The sequence below is a fragment of the Calidris pugnax genome, unplaced genomic scaffold (genome assembly GCF_001431845.1).
Source record: "Calidris pugnax isolate Ruff unplaced genomic scaffold, ASM143184v1 scaffold18, whole genome shotgun sequence".
In the NCBI taxonomy this organism is placed as follows: Eukaryota; Metazoa; Chordata; class Aves; order Charadriiformes; family Scolopacidae; genus Calidris; species Calidris pugnax.
Genome location: NW_015090812.1, coordinates 11,640,190 through 11,660,804, shown reverse-complemented (window position 1 = coordinate 11,660,804; position 20,615 = coordinate 11,640,190). Strand labels below are relative to the sequence as shown.

Here is a 20,615-nt window from a genome sequence, read left to right as displayed (position 1 = left end):
CAGGGCAGCTCCGGCTGCTCCATCCCGGAGGGCACTGAACATTTTTTTCTGCCGGGGGGCGAAGCCCGGCTCCCCCCCTCCACCCCCCTCCCAGCCCGGCCAAGAGGGCTTATTTTGGGCTGGAAGCACCGCGGAGCTATAAATAACCGGGGGAGTGAGGCCGCTCCTCGGCTGGCGGAGGGGGCCCCGCGGGCGGAGGGGCCGGGGACCCGCTGCCGACCTGGCGGCGGCTGAGGCGGCGGCACCCCGCGGCCCTCTCCCGCCGCGGGTGATGGCAGGGCTCGGTCACCGCCTACCTGCACCGACCGCAGGCTCTCACCGGGACGCGCCGGGCTGGCAGCGAACGCTCCACCGCCGCTGGTGCCTGCCCGGCCCGGGGGAGGCTTTATAGGCGCGGCGGTCAGGCCCCAGGTCGTTTTATGGCAGAGGGAGAGCGACGGACTAATAATAGCGATGTGACAGTTCGCTGGTGGCGCGGAGCTACTGCCAGGCCCGCGGGACGGGGGGCGGCTCGGGTTCAAGGCAGCGCCTTTCTCTGGAAACTTTACGAAGCAGGGGCAGGCACATGATTTTATTACATCTGAATGCGCTCCTTTTCCTTCTTAAAGATGACTCGTTTCCTACACGCCCAACTGCGAGGTCTCCAGCGCAGAACTTCCCTTCTCCCTGTATCTCACTCGTGTCTGCCACACTGGAGTCTAACTGTCAGCTGGATTTAGAAATCCGAGGCCGATAGCCACATGACTTCAGGCTTTGCAAATCTGAAAAACAGGCATCGAAGTTAAAACACAAAAGGTGTTTGCCTTTTGAAGGACAGGACAGGGCAGGGGCTTTCCCTGCTGTTCGGCTTTTTGGGGGATCACTGGCCCATGTGTTGAAAATGTACCAATGCTGCAGAGCGGTTAATAGAAGCAAAATTAAACAGGTTGCTAAAATCACTTTAAACTGAACAGCTCAAAAGCTGTTCCCCTTCAGTTTAGTTTTCATGTATACAGTAACTTCTTGTAATAGTTGGGTTTTGTTGCATTTCAGGGAGCAAATTCAAGTTTTAGATAGGAGCAACAGCTGTTTCACTGAATTATTTTATTTAATATATACAACTGCATTTCATGTAGGCAGTAGAAAGTTCATAAATACACTTACTCTGACTCATGATTTGACATGTTTGCTTTGATAGAAACCAAAGACTACAAAAGTGAAGTATAATAATCATTAAGAACGCATTAAAAGCGAGATTATTATAACAACTAAATTATAAATGATATAAATATTTGATTCTCATATAATCCCTACACATTCAACATTTCTGAGCTTAGGAGTACAGTTATGACAGAAGAGGATGGCTTTTAAATTTAGTTTGTTCTTATTAGCGTGAAAAGTGGCAGTCAAAACTATTTAAAAATTTAAAGATTATAACCTAAATTGGGATTTTGATTATGAATTCACTAAGGTGGAATTTTATCATATCATCATTGCTTTTGTGCGGCTCTGGCACTTGTGTTTTGAAAGATGGAGGACTTTTGAAATTCTCAAGCCATATGGCTCGTTATCAACAGATATTCTTTATGGAGCTTCTAGCAACGGTGCCTAAACCTTAGGTTGTAAGAGAACTGATTCCAGTTCCCTGGTACAAGGAGACAGCTGTCTCCCGTGTATATGTACAGCTCAGGAATTATTTTTGGGGAAAGGTCCAAAGAGGAGATCCCATGTCCAAAGAGGAGATGCCAAAGCCTACCCACATGTACCTGCAGATTTCCCTCTTTCTCTCTCTTCTCATCCCCTCTCTCTTCCCCTCTCTCTCTACTTCCTTCTTAATTTCTTAACTGTTTCTGGATCAAGTACTTGGTGGTGGTATCTTACAGCAACCAGGGATTCTGGGATTTTGGATGGGAAACACATATGTCCAATTTCCAACCCGATTCTAAGGACTCTTGAGACCTCTATGAGCACATAGAAGTGCTCCTGATTTAAAGGGATACATTTGCTTAAGCCAGATATTATCAGGTTCTTACCCATTTTCCAAATATTTGGTGTTTAGTTAGACCTCCTTCATTCTTCTGTTCAAAAAAAACCACCTGTCAGTTTCAACAGACAAGTGACTTTTAAACTATCTGGAAACATTTATAATCTCATATGGAACACTGTTACACCTTCTTCAAGAGTTTTTTATAAATAATATGAAAATTAATCACTTAAATATACATTAACTTCCGGGAAAAAGCACATTTCTGTTTTTCTGTGATAAACGTTAGGGTGTCATTTTCTTAATACCATTTTATTAGACCAGACAAGCCACAGCAGACGGTTTCCTTTGACACGCTGCAACCTCCAGGTCCATTTGCTGTGGAACGTGCCATTGACTCTGTTATTTCTATTTCCAGCTATTCCCAACGAGACACCTTACTGTTCCATATCATTTCATTCATAGACTTGCGAAAAGCTGCCAAAATACAGATACTTTTGAGCAGTAAGGTGGGGGGAGGTAAATACGCTTAAGATAAGTGAGATGGGTGAAAAAAACCTTCCCATTCTGGTACTGAGGACACTTCTCAGAGACAAGTACAGCACAGAACGTGGTGCCACGCTCAGCAACTTGAATGGTGGAAAAGGGCAACAGCAGCATTTGGAATTTCTGTTTTATTACACATAGAAGTATACTTTTTTTTTTAAATATATAAACTACATGTACACAAGTCATATGACACATTTTCATCATTTTTGTTTTTATTCAAATGAGTACAACAAAGGAGCGAAATGTCAGCATCAGTAAAACCTATGAAATTACAGAGGCTCTCCTTTTCAGGCATCATTGTTTTGGGTTCTGTTTGCAACGAAAGTTGAAATATTTCTAATCAAAGTTTGTTTCAATACGCTAGATTTTAACAACATGCTTCTTAAGTATCTGAATATTTAGAATTACTCTGTAATTACTTACATTCTATTACTTGACACAGGATAGATTCCTGTGGGCTGGCTTTGTGTGGCAAAGCGTATGTAAGTTGTAGTTTAAAAGCCTAAGATAACTATGAAACATTGTTTCAGTTCACAGAAATTCAAATATTATAGGTCATCATTATTTATTACCTTTAGCACAGGAAAAAAACGTTACTGCAAGTTCCCTCGTGCCTGGTTACTGAGCTGTGCTCCTGTCTAAAGTTCAGGGTTCCACATCTGAGCTACAGTTTTGCATTGCACATACATGGCCACAATTGCTTTAATTTCCTCTTAAATAGACACCTAACTTCCTACAAGGAAGGGAGGAAGACGAAAATGCTTTTAATTACAAAACACTGCCTTTGATTTTGTTTCATGATTAACAAATCTTATCATACATTCTTATTTAAAAATATATTTTGAAATGCTACATATGAACTGAGAATGGTATTAGCTTATTTACCACCACAATATAAATTAGTGTCAGTTTTAGAAAAAAGGAAGTGTCTTAAATTAATTGATGAAGCTGATGTACCTTAAGATGGTAGAATGTACTTTTAAAAAGGTAACATGTATTTTAGAAGGTAGAATTTCTCACTAGGTAAAAACAAAGAGCTGTAAAAGGGTCAGAAGGAAACCAGACACTTGCTATAAACAATAAAAGCCTCACTAATGAATATACTCTTGAAGAACAGAAAACTGATAAAAAGGAACATCCCACAACAGGAGACGCTGAAACCAGCTGAAAACCAGACAGCTGCTGGATAAGGCATAAAGTCAATAAAAATTTGCAGTACGTGGGTGAAGGGTAAAGGTGGCAGTGGGAGATCACAACCACCAACTCAACTGGAGGCCGGATTGGACTCTCCCTCCTGCTGGAGTGTGAGGACATCAATTAAAGGAACTTGTCACTTGACATGAAAGTGAGAGACTGTACCAACCAATAGCAACTGCTAAGATAAGGTACCAACCAATAATTATAATCAAAGGTGTATATTTCTGTGTTTTGAACCGTATAAATTTTCTTAAGGAGTTTTCAGGCCGGTGTGCTGGCTTTGTGGATTGCCACCCAGCACCCATCTCTGCAGAGATGAAACAAATAGGTTATACCTCTACTCTGTGTGTATCTTGGCATCTGCACACCAGGTAAAAGACCCTGCTTTGGGACAACAAAGCTAGCATAGCTTTGTCAATATAAATAAGTGCTCTCAAACATCTTCATGATGTTTAGATTTAAAAAAAAAAAAAAAAAATGTAAAAAAAGCATACTGGAAGTCATTCCAGCCCAAACGGTGCCTGCATTTCCTGCATCACTCTGTAACATGGTAGTACAAAATGACTGCTTACACCCACACAAATGTAATTTCAGGGCAGTAGCAACATGATTGATTTTTTAAGTGTGATTACTTTATTGCACATGTCACATGAATCAGAGACTGCATATACCCCAGGCAAAACACCTTCTAGATCTAGACACACAATGATTTGGAGACTCTGTAATGAACATTTTATACTATAAGCCTTTAAGGGAAACAACTCCATCAGCTTCACTTACAAATTATCTGTGCAAAAGTACAGTATTTTATAAATAAACTTTACCCAAATATTACAGAAAAAAGCTTTGGGATATTATGTATAAATACAGTGACAGCAGAGCTGCAAACTTAATTTAGGTATATACAATAATATGCTCACCAGTTCTTTTCACAGATGCACATTCAACCTCCCTGAGTCCTTTTCCACACTTAGCGACACGACACGGTTTCAGACGCTTGCTCAGTAACAGCAACGACAGCGCTGGGGTTAGAGAGAAGGGTGGGAAGGAGCACACCAAAGTGCACTCCGTTTCATTTCAAAAGCCATGGGTTTTAAGCTTACTGTACTTTTGCTTCTAAGAGCCCACTGGTCACGACATGCTCGTGGCCGCTCACGCAGGAGCTGACATGTCTCAGCGAATCTGCTCCAAGATAAGCCATTAAAAGTTCCGTGTGTCGGATCAATAACTGCATGAGATCTTCAGCCAAACTCTCCATAGTTGAGTATCTCACCTTTTCAAAATCAAAAATGTCTTTGAGGAAGAAAAGCACTTGATCCTAGTGGGGGGGGAAACAAAAAAAAAAAAAAAGGAAAAACTTGTATTCACTTACAAGAAGAAAAAAAAAAGTATGCAAAGCTATTTCTTTCGTACATTTCCTAAAAACATCCATTTATGTATTCTTTAGTGCTACAACAGAAATGCGCTAAAATAGACTTCACAGAACAGTTCTAGGCTTAAAAAAATTTAAGATGAAAATATTTATTTTCATGGTTTCTTGATGCTAGTCTTAATCTTAGGAAAATACAAATGTATGCCTATAAATAAGAGCCTCATTTCTTTTAGCCTAATTTCTTTTAATCTGGAAGACTATTAGTTTTTTTAAATTAAGATACATGGTAATTAAAAAAGAAGTTGCAAACCTTGAAGAAGCAGCATAGGTCATAAAGGGAATTTCTGGGGCCCAAAAAGCCCCAAGCCAAAACAGGGCTGATATGTTCACATATGGCATAGAAATGTGCAAAAAATCCATCGGGTACCTAGTGATGTAAAAATTGTAGACAAAAGTTACACAGTAAATTTAGTATAAATCTCTATTACACAAAAATAAGTCTTCAGAAAAGCCTAAACCACCTACTACTTCAGGGCTGGCTGTGGTAACTTGAACTCATTTAAGTTATAGGGCACCCGTACCAAAAAAGTGTCAGGATTTTTTAGAAGAGGTTTTTACTTCAGTGGTACTATGTACTTTAAATATTTAAATATCGGCATAAGCCGAAAAAGATCATGAACAATCTACTCTGACTCCCATATGACAGATCAGATAACTTCATTCAGTTACTCCTGTTTGAACCCTTATACACTATGTATAGCTGAAATCGGCATAAAAGTAAGCAAATTGCACAGTTTTGAATAGAAAAACATTACACCTTACAAGAAACCATCTTTAAGTCTCAAGAAAAAGATAAAGTATCTGTGAAAGTTCATCCTGTTGTTACCTTTATAGCCTACAGGTACTCATAAAATAAAATACAGTATAAATTTATATATTATATATGAGTGTGCAGTTTATTTTATATACTCATAAACATGTAATTATAATTTTGCAACAAGAGTTCATTTATGAAATAATTAAAAAAGAAATTAATCATAAATTAAAACATGAAATCCCATGTAAAACTGCCCATAAGTAAATTTAAGATCATCAAACTGCTTGTAGAACAGTTAGTCTCTCTGTTCCAAAGCCTTCCATGGTGCTCAACTTTATCCACTTTTGAGTGACTCCAGCAGCGCTGATCAAACCAGTCCCAAGGAGCAATGTTACTCAGATATTTACAAAGTTACAAATAATAAAAGTTCAGTATATAAGAGAACTAAAAAGTAAGGTAGTTGTGCGTTGAAATAGAGATGAAAATAACAGGTTACTATAACATCTATTTTGGAGATATAATCCCTTTATATAAAATTGGTGTAGAAAAGATCTATTTATATAAAATTCCCAATGATATTGACACAGGGATGTATCATCCCAAGTCTTAAGACATAACAGCAGCTGAAGATCTTTTACAAAATCCTAACTGCCATTGGAAGCAACTTTTTTTTTTTTTTTTACAATTAGATGTCTTTTTAGCACTCGGGAATGACACAAGTAGCTGCTCTTAGAACCAGAGAAAGGTGTCAGCACCAATCACTTGAGCAGAGATTCCTCACCTGTGCCATGCAAAACCCCTTCTAAAGGCTAGGGCTGTCCTGCAGCGAGCCTCAGCTCTGCTTGTCTACTGGCTACTACAGAGACGGGGCATCTGCCTCCCAGGTCTAAGGCAACTTACCTTCATTTGCTGTCTTTTCTGTTTCAGCACTGACCAACAGCTCGAGGCCACAGCCTAAATGTAAAAAAAAAGAAAAGCCCCAGACTCTGTGTAACTTGATTATAAGAGAAATCACCCTTCATCCCAAAAGAAGTGATCTGCAGAATACCGTATTTCTGTATTTTGGGGATTTGCATTTTCTGCAGTTTCAATTTGGGATAACACCAAGTTTAAAACTGTAAAATATCAGCTGATATAAAAAAACCTAATTTTACATGTAGTTCATATTTGTTATTTGCAGATCTTACTTTTCAACATTTTCTTTAGTTTAATTCAAATGTAATTTGGCATCCTTGACCGATTTTGCAGTTGCAACAGTTCGCAACATTCACTGGGTTTAACTGAGAGCCAGTCTCTCATATACCAAAGTGTGTGCTCAGACATAAGTAACTTATTTTAGATATTAAGCAGCATGTGAACACATTGAAATGTCCTTTTTAGCAAAAACATTCTTGCAATAGCTTCAGATTCAGCTAAGGAGTTTTGTCCAAATATGGACCTGTGAAATAGAATATACCAGTATCAGCACTGGGTTTTCTCCCCTCGGAGCTGGTAACTCTCCTCATCTGATTCTCTTTCAGCACTGCAAGATCATTTACTACTCACAAAACACAATGTTATCACATAACTGCAACAATAAATACATGCATGTTACCTTCCCCCCCCTTTCAATTGAAAGATAAAAATAAAAGGAAAACCAGCCATTTATAGATATAAATGGATGAAATGACAGCAGTATCTCTACCAGCTGACCATGGCACTAGCCTGTCTATAACAGAGGGATGAGATCTATTTGACAAATTAACAGGCACATCTGAAAAAGCATGAAATGTTACCAACATTTGAATGCCTGTATTGCATTAATTTACTTTTATTTGCTTGTAACTTTGTGCCTTATCGCTAAACCTCTGGTATGTGAACCAAACCCTATATCTAATATATCTAATATCTAAGATGTGGATAACAGAAAGTTCCCTTCTAAAAGGAACTCTTCCTCAGAGAAAACTCGTTTTTGCAGAACAAGTTAAAGTATTTTCTACAATACATACAATCATTCTATACATTTTGGGCCCAGACTGGTAGCTTTTAAATGAAAAAAACTGATAATATAATGCTTATTTTTTTTCTGTGGAATATTTCAGGTATATATTCAATTATATTGTAAGCTGACTTTAGATGAAGGACAGTGTAGTTTCTTTGCTTCAAGATAAATGCTATTATCAAGACAATACATACCGTCTTTATCCTGCAGTTGTTGGATTTATTCTCATTTTTATATTCTCATTTAAGAATATAAAGCACAGATTGCTGGAAGAACAGTTTTGGGCACATACAGAAATTTTGTATCAGAATGCTCACACCAATGTTACACTGATCGTACCACCTACTTACTGAACTATACTATAGAGACACACTATTTCATACACACTATTATGTGTATGAAAATTACACATAAATACTTACTGTTTCTTTAAAAGAGGAATTTAGCCAGCGGTTATTTACTACATTCTGTATAGATATTGGTGGATTTTCCAAATCTTCGAATGAATCCATTAATATGAAGTCCAGAACAACATCATAAAAATTCAGGTTTTTCACCTATATTAAATCAGAACATGATCTAAGTAACCTAGTTTTTCTTTCAGCAGTGGAATTCAGCACACACCATATTCTAACTCTGTATCAACATGCAGATTTAGAATTGTTTTGAATGACTATTAAAGATACTTTGTCAGTAAAGGAGAAGTTAAAAAAATTAATACATGCTTTCTGATACTAAACTGCAGTGATGGATGCCATTTCTCTAAATCAGCAATGTAAACAAAAAGGATTTACTTTTCCCAACATTCTGAACTGTAAAAATTTATTTTTAGATGTTATAGCTTGCAAAATTTAGGGTAAAAACACTTTTCAGAAATTCAGACTCACTCCTCTAGCAGCAAGTTCCATTTCAGTATTATCCCAGTGATCTGTTTGTTCCAAAAAATATATCATTTCATCAAAGACATCTTCAAATTTCTTTGGATTCTGTAAAGTAAAAGCAATGAGTATCAAGCAAAATTAACAAGAGAGATGGTTTATTTATACTGGAAAGTGGCTTCTGGTAGAAGTTACATTAACAATAAAACATTAGTTAAAAAAGGCTTTTACCTTTCGTGCTCTCACAATTAAAGCAGACAAAATTTTTCTTCCACTTTCAGCAAGAAATATTCTGTTTGCTGTTTCTGAAAGAATTATCTAGAAAAGGTTTCAGAAAATATAAACATATTCATTCACAGGTTATATTAAGCGACCTTAAACACTTCTATCAAAATTAATATAATTATAATCACTACTATAGTAGGTAAGTTCCTAATAAGCCTTTGGTGCAAAGGTTCCAAAGCTAATCACAAAACCGGGACTCCTCTGCAAATACGTTCCATTTTAGAATTACAGAAATGTAAAAGCAACAAGAAACTATTTAATTACAGAGTATGTTATGAAAATGCTTGCACAGGTAGTGCATTAATAAAGCCAACGTACTTTAGGTTTAACAAGAGGGACAGACAGACAAAGCACCCTCCTTACTATTTACCTGAAAAGCTTGTCGAATGCAATGAAGCTTAGCAAGGAAGTCACTGTCTCCTAGACATTCAAACATTTCAGTCCTATAGAAAATAGAAAAGTTTTCAAAGACCAATAAAAAAAGAAGCACAAGAAAATTCAAGTAAGTCTAATTCCTAGAAAAAATACCTAGTACAAGCAACTTCTAAAAAATGAATTCTATCTAGAATATTTAACATTAATTCTTGTTTTTCTCGGAAACAGTTAAGTAGACATAAATCAATACCTTAAGACTCGTGAATAAATTTTGCCTTCTTCTGCTAAGTGCATAGCTTCTTCATACAATGGGCAATGGCAAAGGGAATCTAGACCATACGTATTACGAATCTCTCTGTGGTCTGCAAGCTGAAAAAAAAATATTTTTTTGCAGTTCATTAAAGAGCTTGCTAACATAATTTTTGTAACAATAAAACAAATTTAAGAAGTTTTCCTGAGATTCTACTGAAAGATGTATCCTTTTCTGCATCTGCTTAAAGCAAAAGGGCGACAACCAACTAGTAAACTGAAGAGAAACACCACACTATTAAGAACACTATTACTTTGTAACTTTCAAAACTCCAATTAATAAAATGGACACAGCTTGGTTTTGTTTTTCATTTGCCTGGTTAAACCTAATGGGTCTCAAAGGTGTTAAAAAAAAAAAAAAGATTATCAGGACACAAGGTGCAGAGTGATTGCATCATGCAAATCTTTAGGAAGCTGGAAATAGCAACATCCTCCCACCCCTGTTTTTGTTTCACTGGTAAATATGTCTGCGAGTTTCCAAAGCACATCCTATGAAGCACCAGCATCCAGCATTTTACTACAGGCTCCCAGTAAGGTTTTCATTATCGGCAGTTTTAATCGCATAAATGAATGTGAACTCATAGACATTCTTAGAGCAAGAAAAAACACATTAAGAAATCAAAACACATAAATAAAACAGAGAACTCCTGTTTACAGGATCTCATATTTAATCCACAAAACAAGGCTAGCTACAATTGCTACTACAAACATTACATATTATTAATGATTAAAAAAAAATAGAATCAGAGGCTAACACATCCTTCAGTTTAGTTAATGACCTGAAAATGAATCCTAACTTTTGGTTTTTAATCATTTTTTTTTTTAATATCCAACATGGGGGAAGGAAACCTGTGCTTCCAGTCTATAAAAAGGGAGCCTAGAAACATGCTTAAAAAATAACTGTCACAGTAATGGAACTATATGAAAATAGTTACCCTGCATCTTAGAAAGACTAAAAAAAAAAAAAAATCAGATTAAAATATAACTTTATGCTAAACTTCCATTAAAATTTTCAAATAAATATATGCTGAAAAGTTTTTCCTGTCACTGAGGAACGACATCCAGGCATTCAGAAAGCCATGAAAAAGTTTGCTTCCAGTATGTCTTCTCCACAGACCTTTGTTGAGCCTATTGCAGCAACAAGAGTTTGGCCAAGTAGGCCTGGCTGCTAAAGGGAAGAACACAGGCATGTGCCAATACCTATTTTTGTCCATGTAAATATTTAAGCACATGAGTAAGTTACAGAGCTCAGTGCAGAGCTGGTATCCTGACAAGTGTCACACATCGTTAGGTGGTACGTATTTGCTGGAACTTCCACCGACGTTTTGAATCACTCATACCAGTATCTTTTTACTGCAAGCAAATACATACAATTCTTTTCATAAGATTGTCAGGTTTCATTTTAAATTGATCTCTTTGGGTAAAGAAAAAAAAAAAAAAGAAGAAGAAGAAAAGAATAATAATCTTTTCCTACGCAGCTTTCTATAGAGGTCTTGAATTGAGACTCAAGTGATGAGACAATAGCTAGGGAATAAGTGAAGAAATAGAAGTTTTAGGTCAACCAAATGTTATACTTAAATGAGTAATGTACACTTTCAGAATTCATCTAGCTTGAAAGTATTCCCATTTTAAAAATATACATCAGTTATTTTGCTTGGAAGAACAGAGTAGAATAAGCTGACTTCCTAAAAAAGATTTACAGCTATTAAGACCAAAGATTTTATTCCAATTTAACAATATTAATCATAGCTCCAAATCATGTTTTTGATTTGCTGATTCAAAAAGCCCACCTGAAAATTTATGTTCTTATTAAACAAAGGAAGCCATATAGCTTTTAACTGAAAATGTATGTGAAAATACATGGAAAGGAATAAACAACTGTAAGAAACAGGAATATATTGATTTCTTTCAGAAGTAAGAAATCAAAATACATACAGACACATACACACATATATACACACACATGTGTATATATCACATGTTACTCCAGAACTTGTTTTTCTACATTATGATTAAGAAAGTATTAACTGCGGAACAATATATACACATTTTCCAAAATAAAGACCAAAATAGAACACAAATGAGTATACTGATTTATTTCTTACCTGATCCAGCTACTACTGAAGCCATAAAACTTTCTGTTTACTTTATTTCATTCACAAAGCATGAGAAGAAATAGGTTGTGAACACACATGCACTTTGTAAACAGCTGCCCCTCTCTTGGAGGTAACCATTTCTGTGGTAAAAGGCATTATATTCGCTTTCTCTAGTGAACGTCAGGCAAACCATCTTCTTCAGGTATTTAGGGAAACTGACTGACTGTGACTGAATTAGGACTCATGATTTCTACGGTGAGATGCAGGTCATCTCTACCTGCTGCCAGCAAACCTGAGCTGAGGATGTCCGATCATGGCCCTTCTGGTTACAGATTAGCGTAGAATCTGATACCTGGGAGCTGGGTGAGGCCCTTGATTATATTTAGCTTTTTTATTTGTTTCAACTTCCTCTCATGCTAGCAGATGAAATAAAATAGCTGTGTCACCACTGCAATGCATATTATTGAGCTCAAATGAAGAAAGCAGTTAAATCAACGGGCTACTAAGCAGGAGAGAAGGGTATAACTACGAAGACAGTTTTGATTACAGGCTGAAGTGAGTCCCAACCAATAACATTTGGAAAGGGAGTGCAAGTTCCTGTATCACTGACTTCTCTTAGCATGCAAAAAGAGCAGAGAAAAAAAACCAAAGCAAACCAGAAACTCAAATGACCTCTAAGTTTAACTAGAAAAGGTGATTTCCAGGCAAGCTCTCAAGCTGCATCGTAACGCTCCTGGAGTCAGTGTGGATTTTCTTTTGATGCTTTCTGGTATTTAAAAATATATTTATAGATAAATATTTTATATGTACATATAAAAATATAAATATGTAACATACAGTATTATATTTTAAAGTCTTGCATTCAATAATAGCCATTCTTTTAAAGATGTAACCTTTTTTAAGGTGAAACCTTGCCTATATGAACATTTCGATTCAAAATAAAATTAGTGTAGGATGCTCCGAACGTGCATCCACATTTCTAAGATAGCAGAGTTCAGCTATTAGAAAAATAGACAAATCATATACAATGTTTAAAAACATGCAGAGCATACAACATTTTCTGGATGAGAATTTCCCAAGCTGACATCAAAAGGAAAATGAACTCTTTCACGTAAAAGCCTCCAAGGACTTGTTACCTTTGAGCAAAAAGGTGAAGAGAAAGGTTAGTTTTAAATGAGATGGTTCAGTCTGACTACCTTATATGAATTGGCGTTCATGATATGTATTCACGCACCTGATTTTTATGTTCATACCCTGTAACATTCCTCAGCAACTGTTCAGTATTTAACAGAAAGCCCCAGCATCCCACAGCTTGGCATCACAGGTAAGTTGGATGGCCATTCTGTACTGAACACTTCTTTGCCCTGCCACTGCCATTTTGAAACTCTTAACACATCAAAAAGAGGAAAAAGCGCTCCATGCACAGCTACCAAAAGTTGTGAGTAACACAGAGGTTGTGATGAGGGACCTGACGTGCCAGCCTCTAAATGTTTGTTATTTCTTCAGTGTCATGTGGGGTTACATGAAGAAGGGTACAAAAATGCAGACAAAGCAGAGATTAAAAGAAGAATAACCCTATAGCAGAAACCTAATCTTGTAATGCTTTACTTCTATCCATTTAAGGCTCAAGAATGAGATGGTAGTTGTTGGTAACGACTGTGCAGGACATTTATGATGATCTGCAGTGGATACTTAACTTCCTTATGTTGAAACAATACATACATCTTCAAAACTCCAAAGCTTGTAGTGATAACTTGTGTCTCTACAAAGAGTGCTGCAAAGCAGACTCTGAAGGCTACAACACGGATTGTCTGTGTTCAGATGCTGATCAGTTCTCTCTGGCCAGTTCAGCTTTAAGGCTACATCTTCTAGTAAAGAGATGCTGAAACCATTGTTGTAAAGCATCGAACCTCTGGAACTCACAATAGTTTTTAAGCCTGGGATTCCCTGACTGCTCTGGTCTAATGAAGAGGCTCAGCACCCGCCACCCACAAGTTGTTTCTTGATAAATAGAAGAAATTCTCAGCTGTGCATCAAAGGCCTTGTTGACCACCAAAATAACCACCTACATGAATGTAACGAAAATAAACAATGCTAGACCTTTTAGGAATTCTTACTTGCTTCCCCTAATAAAAAGGTCAATTAACTGGCACACTCAGCATTCCTCACATTCTGAGAAACTATGTTTATCCTATATTAAAAAGGCTGCTGCTGATCTTTCTCTGGGTATCTTTATCTTCTAAAAGATTTTATTGGTTTTTTAAAAAATAAGTAGCTATAGGATGAGTGTGAAAATGAAGACAGAATGGTGATTACTAACTGAAACACTTGAGATGGTACTTTAATAAAACTGAAATGATACAGTAGTACGTTCTTCCTAACATCTGGAAGGAAACAGGAAGTTCAGGTATTTTCAGGAACTCCTCCAATACTTACTTGTATATATTACGAGACACCCAATACATTTTCATTGAGGAAAACACACATTCAGAACATGATCTTATCTGAAGTATTATTGCAGCTTTATTAATTCCAAGCATAAAGAAGAACGTGTATTTACTATGTTGTGTGCATCAGTGGTACTCGCCCAGTGGAATAATCCTAGGCCACGTGCTGTGGCTGGTCCATAGGCTTTTGCCTACATAATACATCCATGTAGGTATTACAGGACAAAAATTAGTTCAGTGCTACTATATGGATTTGTTACAAATGTTACATCTATTTCCTAAGAATTAAAAACTGTATAGTATGGACGTAGAGGAACACACTGGCTATTAGATGAAACTCCTCTTTGTCCTAGAAGTGAAAGCATCTCATATACTATGGAAATACCATACATAGCTAATGTTTCTGTTAGAGGACAAAGATCAGCTCCAGATTATTTTTTTTTACTTTATTATTATTTTTAAGGCTTTCAGGGCACCATTTAATGACTTGTTGGCATAAGTTTTCCTATTCATAGCCATACAGCAAGCAACCACAGTTGTCCTTGGAGGGAATCAAAGGAATCTGGTTCATATTCAACACTCTTCATTGCCACATGGAAAACTTTTCCCTCAATGGAATCTTTTTAACCAGGGATACATCTATTAGTATGCAGAAGACAAATAATGGAGGGGGAAAAAAACCCCAAACCAACACAAATGAAGCATGAAGTTTGAGGAGTTTGTTGGAAAGAACATAGAAACAGGAGGTGTTTCTCAAAGTGGAACAGAACTTTTCTGTTGCCTACACTACAATGACATTTATTGGGAGGTGGAAAGCTTCTGATGATGATGATATGAACATACAAGCTTTATTACTGGATCTCACGCTTCACTGGATACCACGAAATCCTTTGAGTTTACCCACAGGTAGCAGGCAGTGGTTACTGGCACTTCAGGTACAGGTTCTTCAAAGAAATAGTATTAGTCTTAGCAGATTGAAAGACTTCCAGGATTAATTCTTTCCTCTCTTTCTCCACATGTTTTAAGACTATAAAGATGAGGCAACTCCATACCTCATTGAAGTTGTTACAATAGGGAGCTCTTTATAATTTGCTACCCAGGGCCTGAAAGACTGCAAGACTGCTGTACCATGTTTGTTTTTGAGGCAAAACAATAATCTATGTCAAATTGGACAGATGACATGAACATGGAGGGAGTGATGAGGATGAGAACAGTAAGACCTGAGAAGATCAGATTAGCAATTTTAGTCACACTTCTGAAGGCAGTCAGAATATAGGAGGGCATGTCTGATTTTCGAGATGAAACAGGAAAGAAACAAACTAAGCATCTCACTTCCAAATACTACAGGAACACACCTTACTATTACTTGCCAGCATTATTCCCTCTAGTATTCCCTGGTTGAGAAAAGGAATAAAAGATTTATCTGGAAATCAGGAAAAAGGTAATCCTATCTTTCAGTGACAGGGCTCTTTTTGAGCACTTTCTGAATCTAAAATTCAATTTCAGTCACTTTGAAGGCTTTAGTGCCATATAAAAATAATTACAGGCATACAGAAACTGGTGTTCTTTCCCTGTTAATCACAGCCTGCTCCTTCCTGCACTGTTTTGTTTTAATAAATTTGAACTGAGAAAAAGACAACCTTAGTAAAGGAATTACTGATAAAAAAGAGCAGCCAAGGCCTTATTCACAAGTCTTAAAAAAAATACCCTAAGCTTTGGACTGAGCTAACATTGTAATAAAGAAAACAAAGTTTATTTTAAAATAGATTTACAGATTCTGTTCTAGTCAAGATGTAAAAATAAGACAAGACAAATGCATGTGCACTGACAATGAAGAGGCAGCAACAAAGCTCACTGTCAGGGAAAGCAGGAAAAAGCTTCTACTGGAAATATGGAAAAGAAGCCAGGAAAGGGAGCGTGGAGACTTTTGCCTGGCACGCTCTCTGCTGTACTCTTGCCAAAGGTGGTAGCTGTTTTGATCACACAGTAGGTGAGTTAGCAAGAGTATGAAAAGGAGACTAATCCTCATGAACACAAATCAATGGCAGATGGTCTCAAATGGGGAAGAAAATATTATTTATCACAGAATACAGTATCAATAACTTAATTAGGGCAAATGGTGGTTTTGCCTAACATCCCTTCTGCAACGCTTCTGAAAGCCTAAATGTGTTTAGGAAAGGAAGTCTGTCTGGGCTTGGGGATGGCAACTGTCTGTGTAAATCATCTTTATACGTATTCAGGTGCCTGTGTATTGTAGGTGCCCACACTGGCACAATTCTGCATGAGAAGTCATCAAGTGCATGATCCTCAGCATCCTCTTGATTATCAGCCATAGCCAAGATGAGGTTTTGGCATACCCTACTGCTATCCTTGAGAGCTCATCAAAAGGACATGTGATTTAAACTCTGCCAACTGTCCCACTTTTGTACAATTCTTTTTTGTGTTTTTAAGCCAAGCAACACCAATGAGCATAGTGATTTTTCCCACCTCCACATACTTGCAAACATACTAGGAAAGTACATTTAAAAAAAAAAGAGAGAGAGAGATACAAAGTGTACAAACTGTGATGTTTTACAGCTCCTCTCAAGAGCTGATGGAGTTGAAGGAAGCTTGAATTGCCGTCTTGTCCAAATCACAGGAAAGAGCAACCAGTCTCTGTAGACACACTCTTAGTTAGGAATGAATGCTAGGCATAACATCACAACTTCATCTGAATTACTAAATCAATATAATCACAGTTTAGTGGGAATTACTAAATCAAGGTAACTGTATCATGGAAAAACAAGCCATACAATAGACAGTCAAAAGACAATTTCAAAGAATGTGTATGCAATTCTCTCTCTTTTTACAACTCTTTGAGTTTAGTAGCTCAGTTGTAGCGCATACATTCTATGTTGGATATTGCTATCATGTATCTATTGAGACCAATTGACTTTCCTGTAATTTGGAGATGAGTGCTATTCAAGATCACTTCATCTCCTGAGAGACTATGAAAGGAGATATTCCTCATTCAGATAAGTGTGTTGTTGTATATAAAATTCTTTCATATACCTCAAGGGAGCAGTAGCAGATTTCAGCTAATAGACAATGCCCTGTTATCCAAAGACTATTTCCATTTGTATCCTTTGCAGTCTTATCCAAGAAGATTAGAAAAGTTAGATGAAGTACATACTATTGTGCATGGAATATACATAAATAGGTAGCTGTCAATTTCTAAAAAAGACAAAAGCCTTCTCCATACATCTTTATATTATGGTAAGGGAATAGGGGGGAAGAGAATAGAAAAATGCAATTCATGGTGAAACGAACTAGTAGAGCCTCAATTGATTGTGCTTCTTCACTCATGAAAATCTGATCTATTTTTCAAAAGCAACTTCTTTTTAGAAGAAGCTGGGGAAACATTCTGCCAGTGCACCAAAAAAAAAACCAAAAAGCACAAGTTGATCCCAACTTCGTTACTTGAATTCCCAGGAAACTGGTTACAAATAAGCAGGGAAAGCTTCTCCTCCACCCACCTGCCCCAAGACAAATACAGTCTGTTTAAAAACATTAGCACAAAATTAAGATTCCTCTGTTCACTGTTCAAATAGATCAATGAATCTTTAAAGAAGCAATCTTTAAGAGTCTTACCTCAGCTGTGGAAACAAAGGAGTCTGTTGATGCAATGCTTAGTGTATCTCGAAGGCAGAAATCATCTGCATTATCCTTTACAGTAATGTCTGTATTTTTATCTTTAAAATAAAAAAAAAAACCAAACAACCAAAATCTGATTATTAGACTATCAAAAAATTTCATTAAAGTCTTGAAAGTGTGCTTGGTGTATACTGTAATACAGTACTTCATTTGGAAGGCATAACATTGTACTACGATGACAGTAAATTCTCTTATGACCTGCTAACATATATAAAGGTGACTGTATTTTTCCATCTTTAAAGTGGACTTACATCTTCAATGAAGAGACAAGAAAAATATATTTCCTCTGGGGTTTTGCCTTTTCTTTGATTGACTTCTGAAGATCTCCCTATCTAAAGATATTACTTTGCTATATCGATCTAAATCCTCTGCTAAGTTTTTAACTTGGCTGTGGTATATAACAAATGCTCAATGCTTTAGTAACCAAGAAATACTGCTCTAAATGAAAGTCATTAATAAAAGGTTTCAGCTTCACTTTAATTCATTTCATTTTCTATTTCTCAAGCCTTTTTTCACTTGCTGATTCTTCAGAAGAGCAAGTGAAGTTTTTAATCTTTTCTGTATCCTCTTTCCCCAACAAGCTTTTCAGAAGCATTTCCTACAGTACTAGAATCATTAATGCCTTTAAAATAACTGATATTTTATGCTTAAAATCATATGCAATACAGTTTCTCTCAGTTCACCTTTATTTTATTCTCAGATTTCAACCATTGCACATATTACTAGCATATATGCTTTTGTTTTCAGTGTACAGAAACACTTCCACAGAAGGATTAAGTCACTAAGTCCGACCTCAGCTTGATGAGCCCCATACCACATTCCCAGTAGAGCACAGGCATTTATTTTGGGTTACTTTACCTTCAGACATTACACATGCATTGCTAAAACCTGTTTTATTTCCAACAGTCAGCAGCAACCAGCTACCCAATGTCATCCAGATCTGTTGCTACAGCAATACTTCATAAAAAACACTATTACATAGCAGAGTGGCCAAACGCCAATATACTGGAATGGTTTACTCATCAATTGAAATGCTACGAATCCATATAACTTAACTATTATTTAGGTGGTTGTTATGGTTTTATTAGTTACGGACTTGGAAAGACAGCTCGAAAATTGCACATAACAATAAATATCTGCCATTGAGACTATTCATCAAGGGAAAAAGTTATTAAAAGTTTGGACAAAGCTTTTACTAGAGTGAGTTAGGCAAATTCCAACTTGTAATCACAGCTTCACCAATATTCATATGAAAGGCTCCAATTTTTTCAGATCATTTTTAACAGTCTGTTCTTTTTTTCTGACCTCTTAAAACCAAGAGAAAGAAGGTACAGCAGCACCCAAGTTGGTTGAGAAACAATCACATACTGGAATTTCAGAGCTGGAACAGAAAACCAAACTGTGGTTTGTAAAGCATTCGCTTGAGGTCTGGTAAGAGCAGACAGGTAACATGATGTTTCCTTCTTATTTCTAGCTCATAATTTGTATTAATCCCACTCTAGTATTACATTAAATGCCTTTCTAACATCACTTTTTCACAAAAGCAGTTGCTGAAACTGAAATAATACCATTAAACATAGGGTGGCACAGGGATGTATAGCCTGGTTGCAGAATTTGCCACTGAACCTCACCTTTTGGCTAAGTTGTTTTCCCTAATAAATTTGCAATTAAAACAAAAGTTTCTACATCTCAGTCCAAAAAACCCTCTGGCACCTGGACCAAGTGCAACCCAAAGAAATACTTATTTTCCATTGATGCTCCCAGTCTATAGGCAATATGCAATACTTACTTCATGTGAAATAAACAGCTACATTCGTAAGTAGCAATGCACATTATAAACTCCTACAAGAGTAAAGCATGGGCCATACTGGTAAAGATCTTACTGATGGCTTTAATGAAGATGTTAAGGGAAGGACCCAACTCTTATGTACACAGAGTGCAGCTGTCAAGTAGTATCATATATCAATTTATTCACAATCCAAGAACATCTCCACCACTCTCAAAGGAAAGTCCCAACTGTGGTGACCGGCTGAAGCCTCAAAGACTTTGGATATTGTCTTATAATTCCTATGCTGTTGCTATTATATGTGAGTTTATAGTTCAACGACAACAATATATCCCTAAACTGACACTGAAGTATTTAACACTGGGCTATGGGATTGATTACATGTAAATAGGTATAATGACATTTAATGAAAGTTTATTTTACCTATATGTAAAACAATAATTGATGTAAATGAAGGAACCATCGAGTTTCTAGCCCAGAATACCAGAGAATCAGAGGTTCTTCTGTAGAGTTTGCAGTCAGCCTACATGATTACATGAAGCTCTAGAGATAATAAGATTTTGAATGTATCTATATCTGCTGAAGAAGTCATAATTCCAAGTTTTCTAATATGGGCCTAAAACTGCCACCTAATCAGTATGTTTTTAACATGTTAGTTGAATTCACTCAAGGAAAATTCTCACTCTAAAAACAAGGAACAAAATCTGCATGTTATGGCAAAAAAAAAAAAGATGAAAAAAAGGTTGGCTATGCTGAGTGAAACATAATACCTTTGGCAAGTGATACGTGAATAAAAAGCACAGCCTCCCCAAAGAAAATAAAACAGCCTTGTCAGCTATTTCTGACTTTCTGGCAACCCCCGCTCTA

The 20,615-nt window shown here is 36.8% G+C and overlaps 2 protein-coding genes across 10 annotated transcripts in view; both read right to left on the bottom strand.

Moving 5' to 3' along the window:
* NEXN (nexilin (F actin binding protein)) overlaps window positions 1-409 on the bottom strand; it is a 23,152-nt gene extending 22,743 nt beyond the window's left edge. For 4 of the 8 annotated variants that reach the window (XM_014938982.1, XM_014938991.1, XM_014938987.1 and 1 more), the window contains exon 1: window positions 297-409. The gene's annotated coding sequence lies outside the window, so the exon portion shown is untranslated. The remainder of the gene's footprint in view (window positions 1-296) is intronic. The other 4 variants (XM_014938993.1, XM_014938989.1, XM_014938985.1 and 1 more) reach the window with 3 other exon arrangements.
* A 2,213-nt stretch (window positions 410-2,622) lies between these two features.
* Window positions 2,623-20,615, bottom strand: part of FAM73A (family with sequence similarity 73 member A) — a 40,016-nt gene continuing 22,023 nt past the window's right edge. For both annotated transcript variants that reach the window (XM_014939188.1, XM_014939190.1), the window contains exons 8-16: window positions 17,900-18,000; window positions 9,668-9,786; window positions 9,413-9,485; window positions 8,989-9,075; window positions 8,767-8,865; window positions 8,302-8,436; window positions 6,799-6,852; window positions 5,392-5,508; window positions 2,623-5,027 (exon numbers count right to left, since the gene is read on the bottom strand). In XM_014939188.1, the coding sequence (XP_014794674.1) occupies window positions 4,809-5,027; window positions 5,392-5,508; window positions 6,799-6,852; window positions 8,302-8,436; window positions 8,767-8,865; window positions 8,989-9,075; window positions 9,413-9,485; window positions 9,668-9,786; window positions 17,900-18,000 (1,004 nt within the window). In that variant the 3' untranslated portion in view covers window positions 2,623-4,808. The remainder of the gene's footprint in view (window positions 5,028-5,391; window positions 5,509-6,798; window positions 6,853-8,301; window positions 8,437-8,766; window positions 8,866-8,988; window positions 9,076-9,412; window positions 9,486-9,667; window positions 9,787-17,899; window positions 18,001-20,615) is intronic.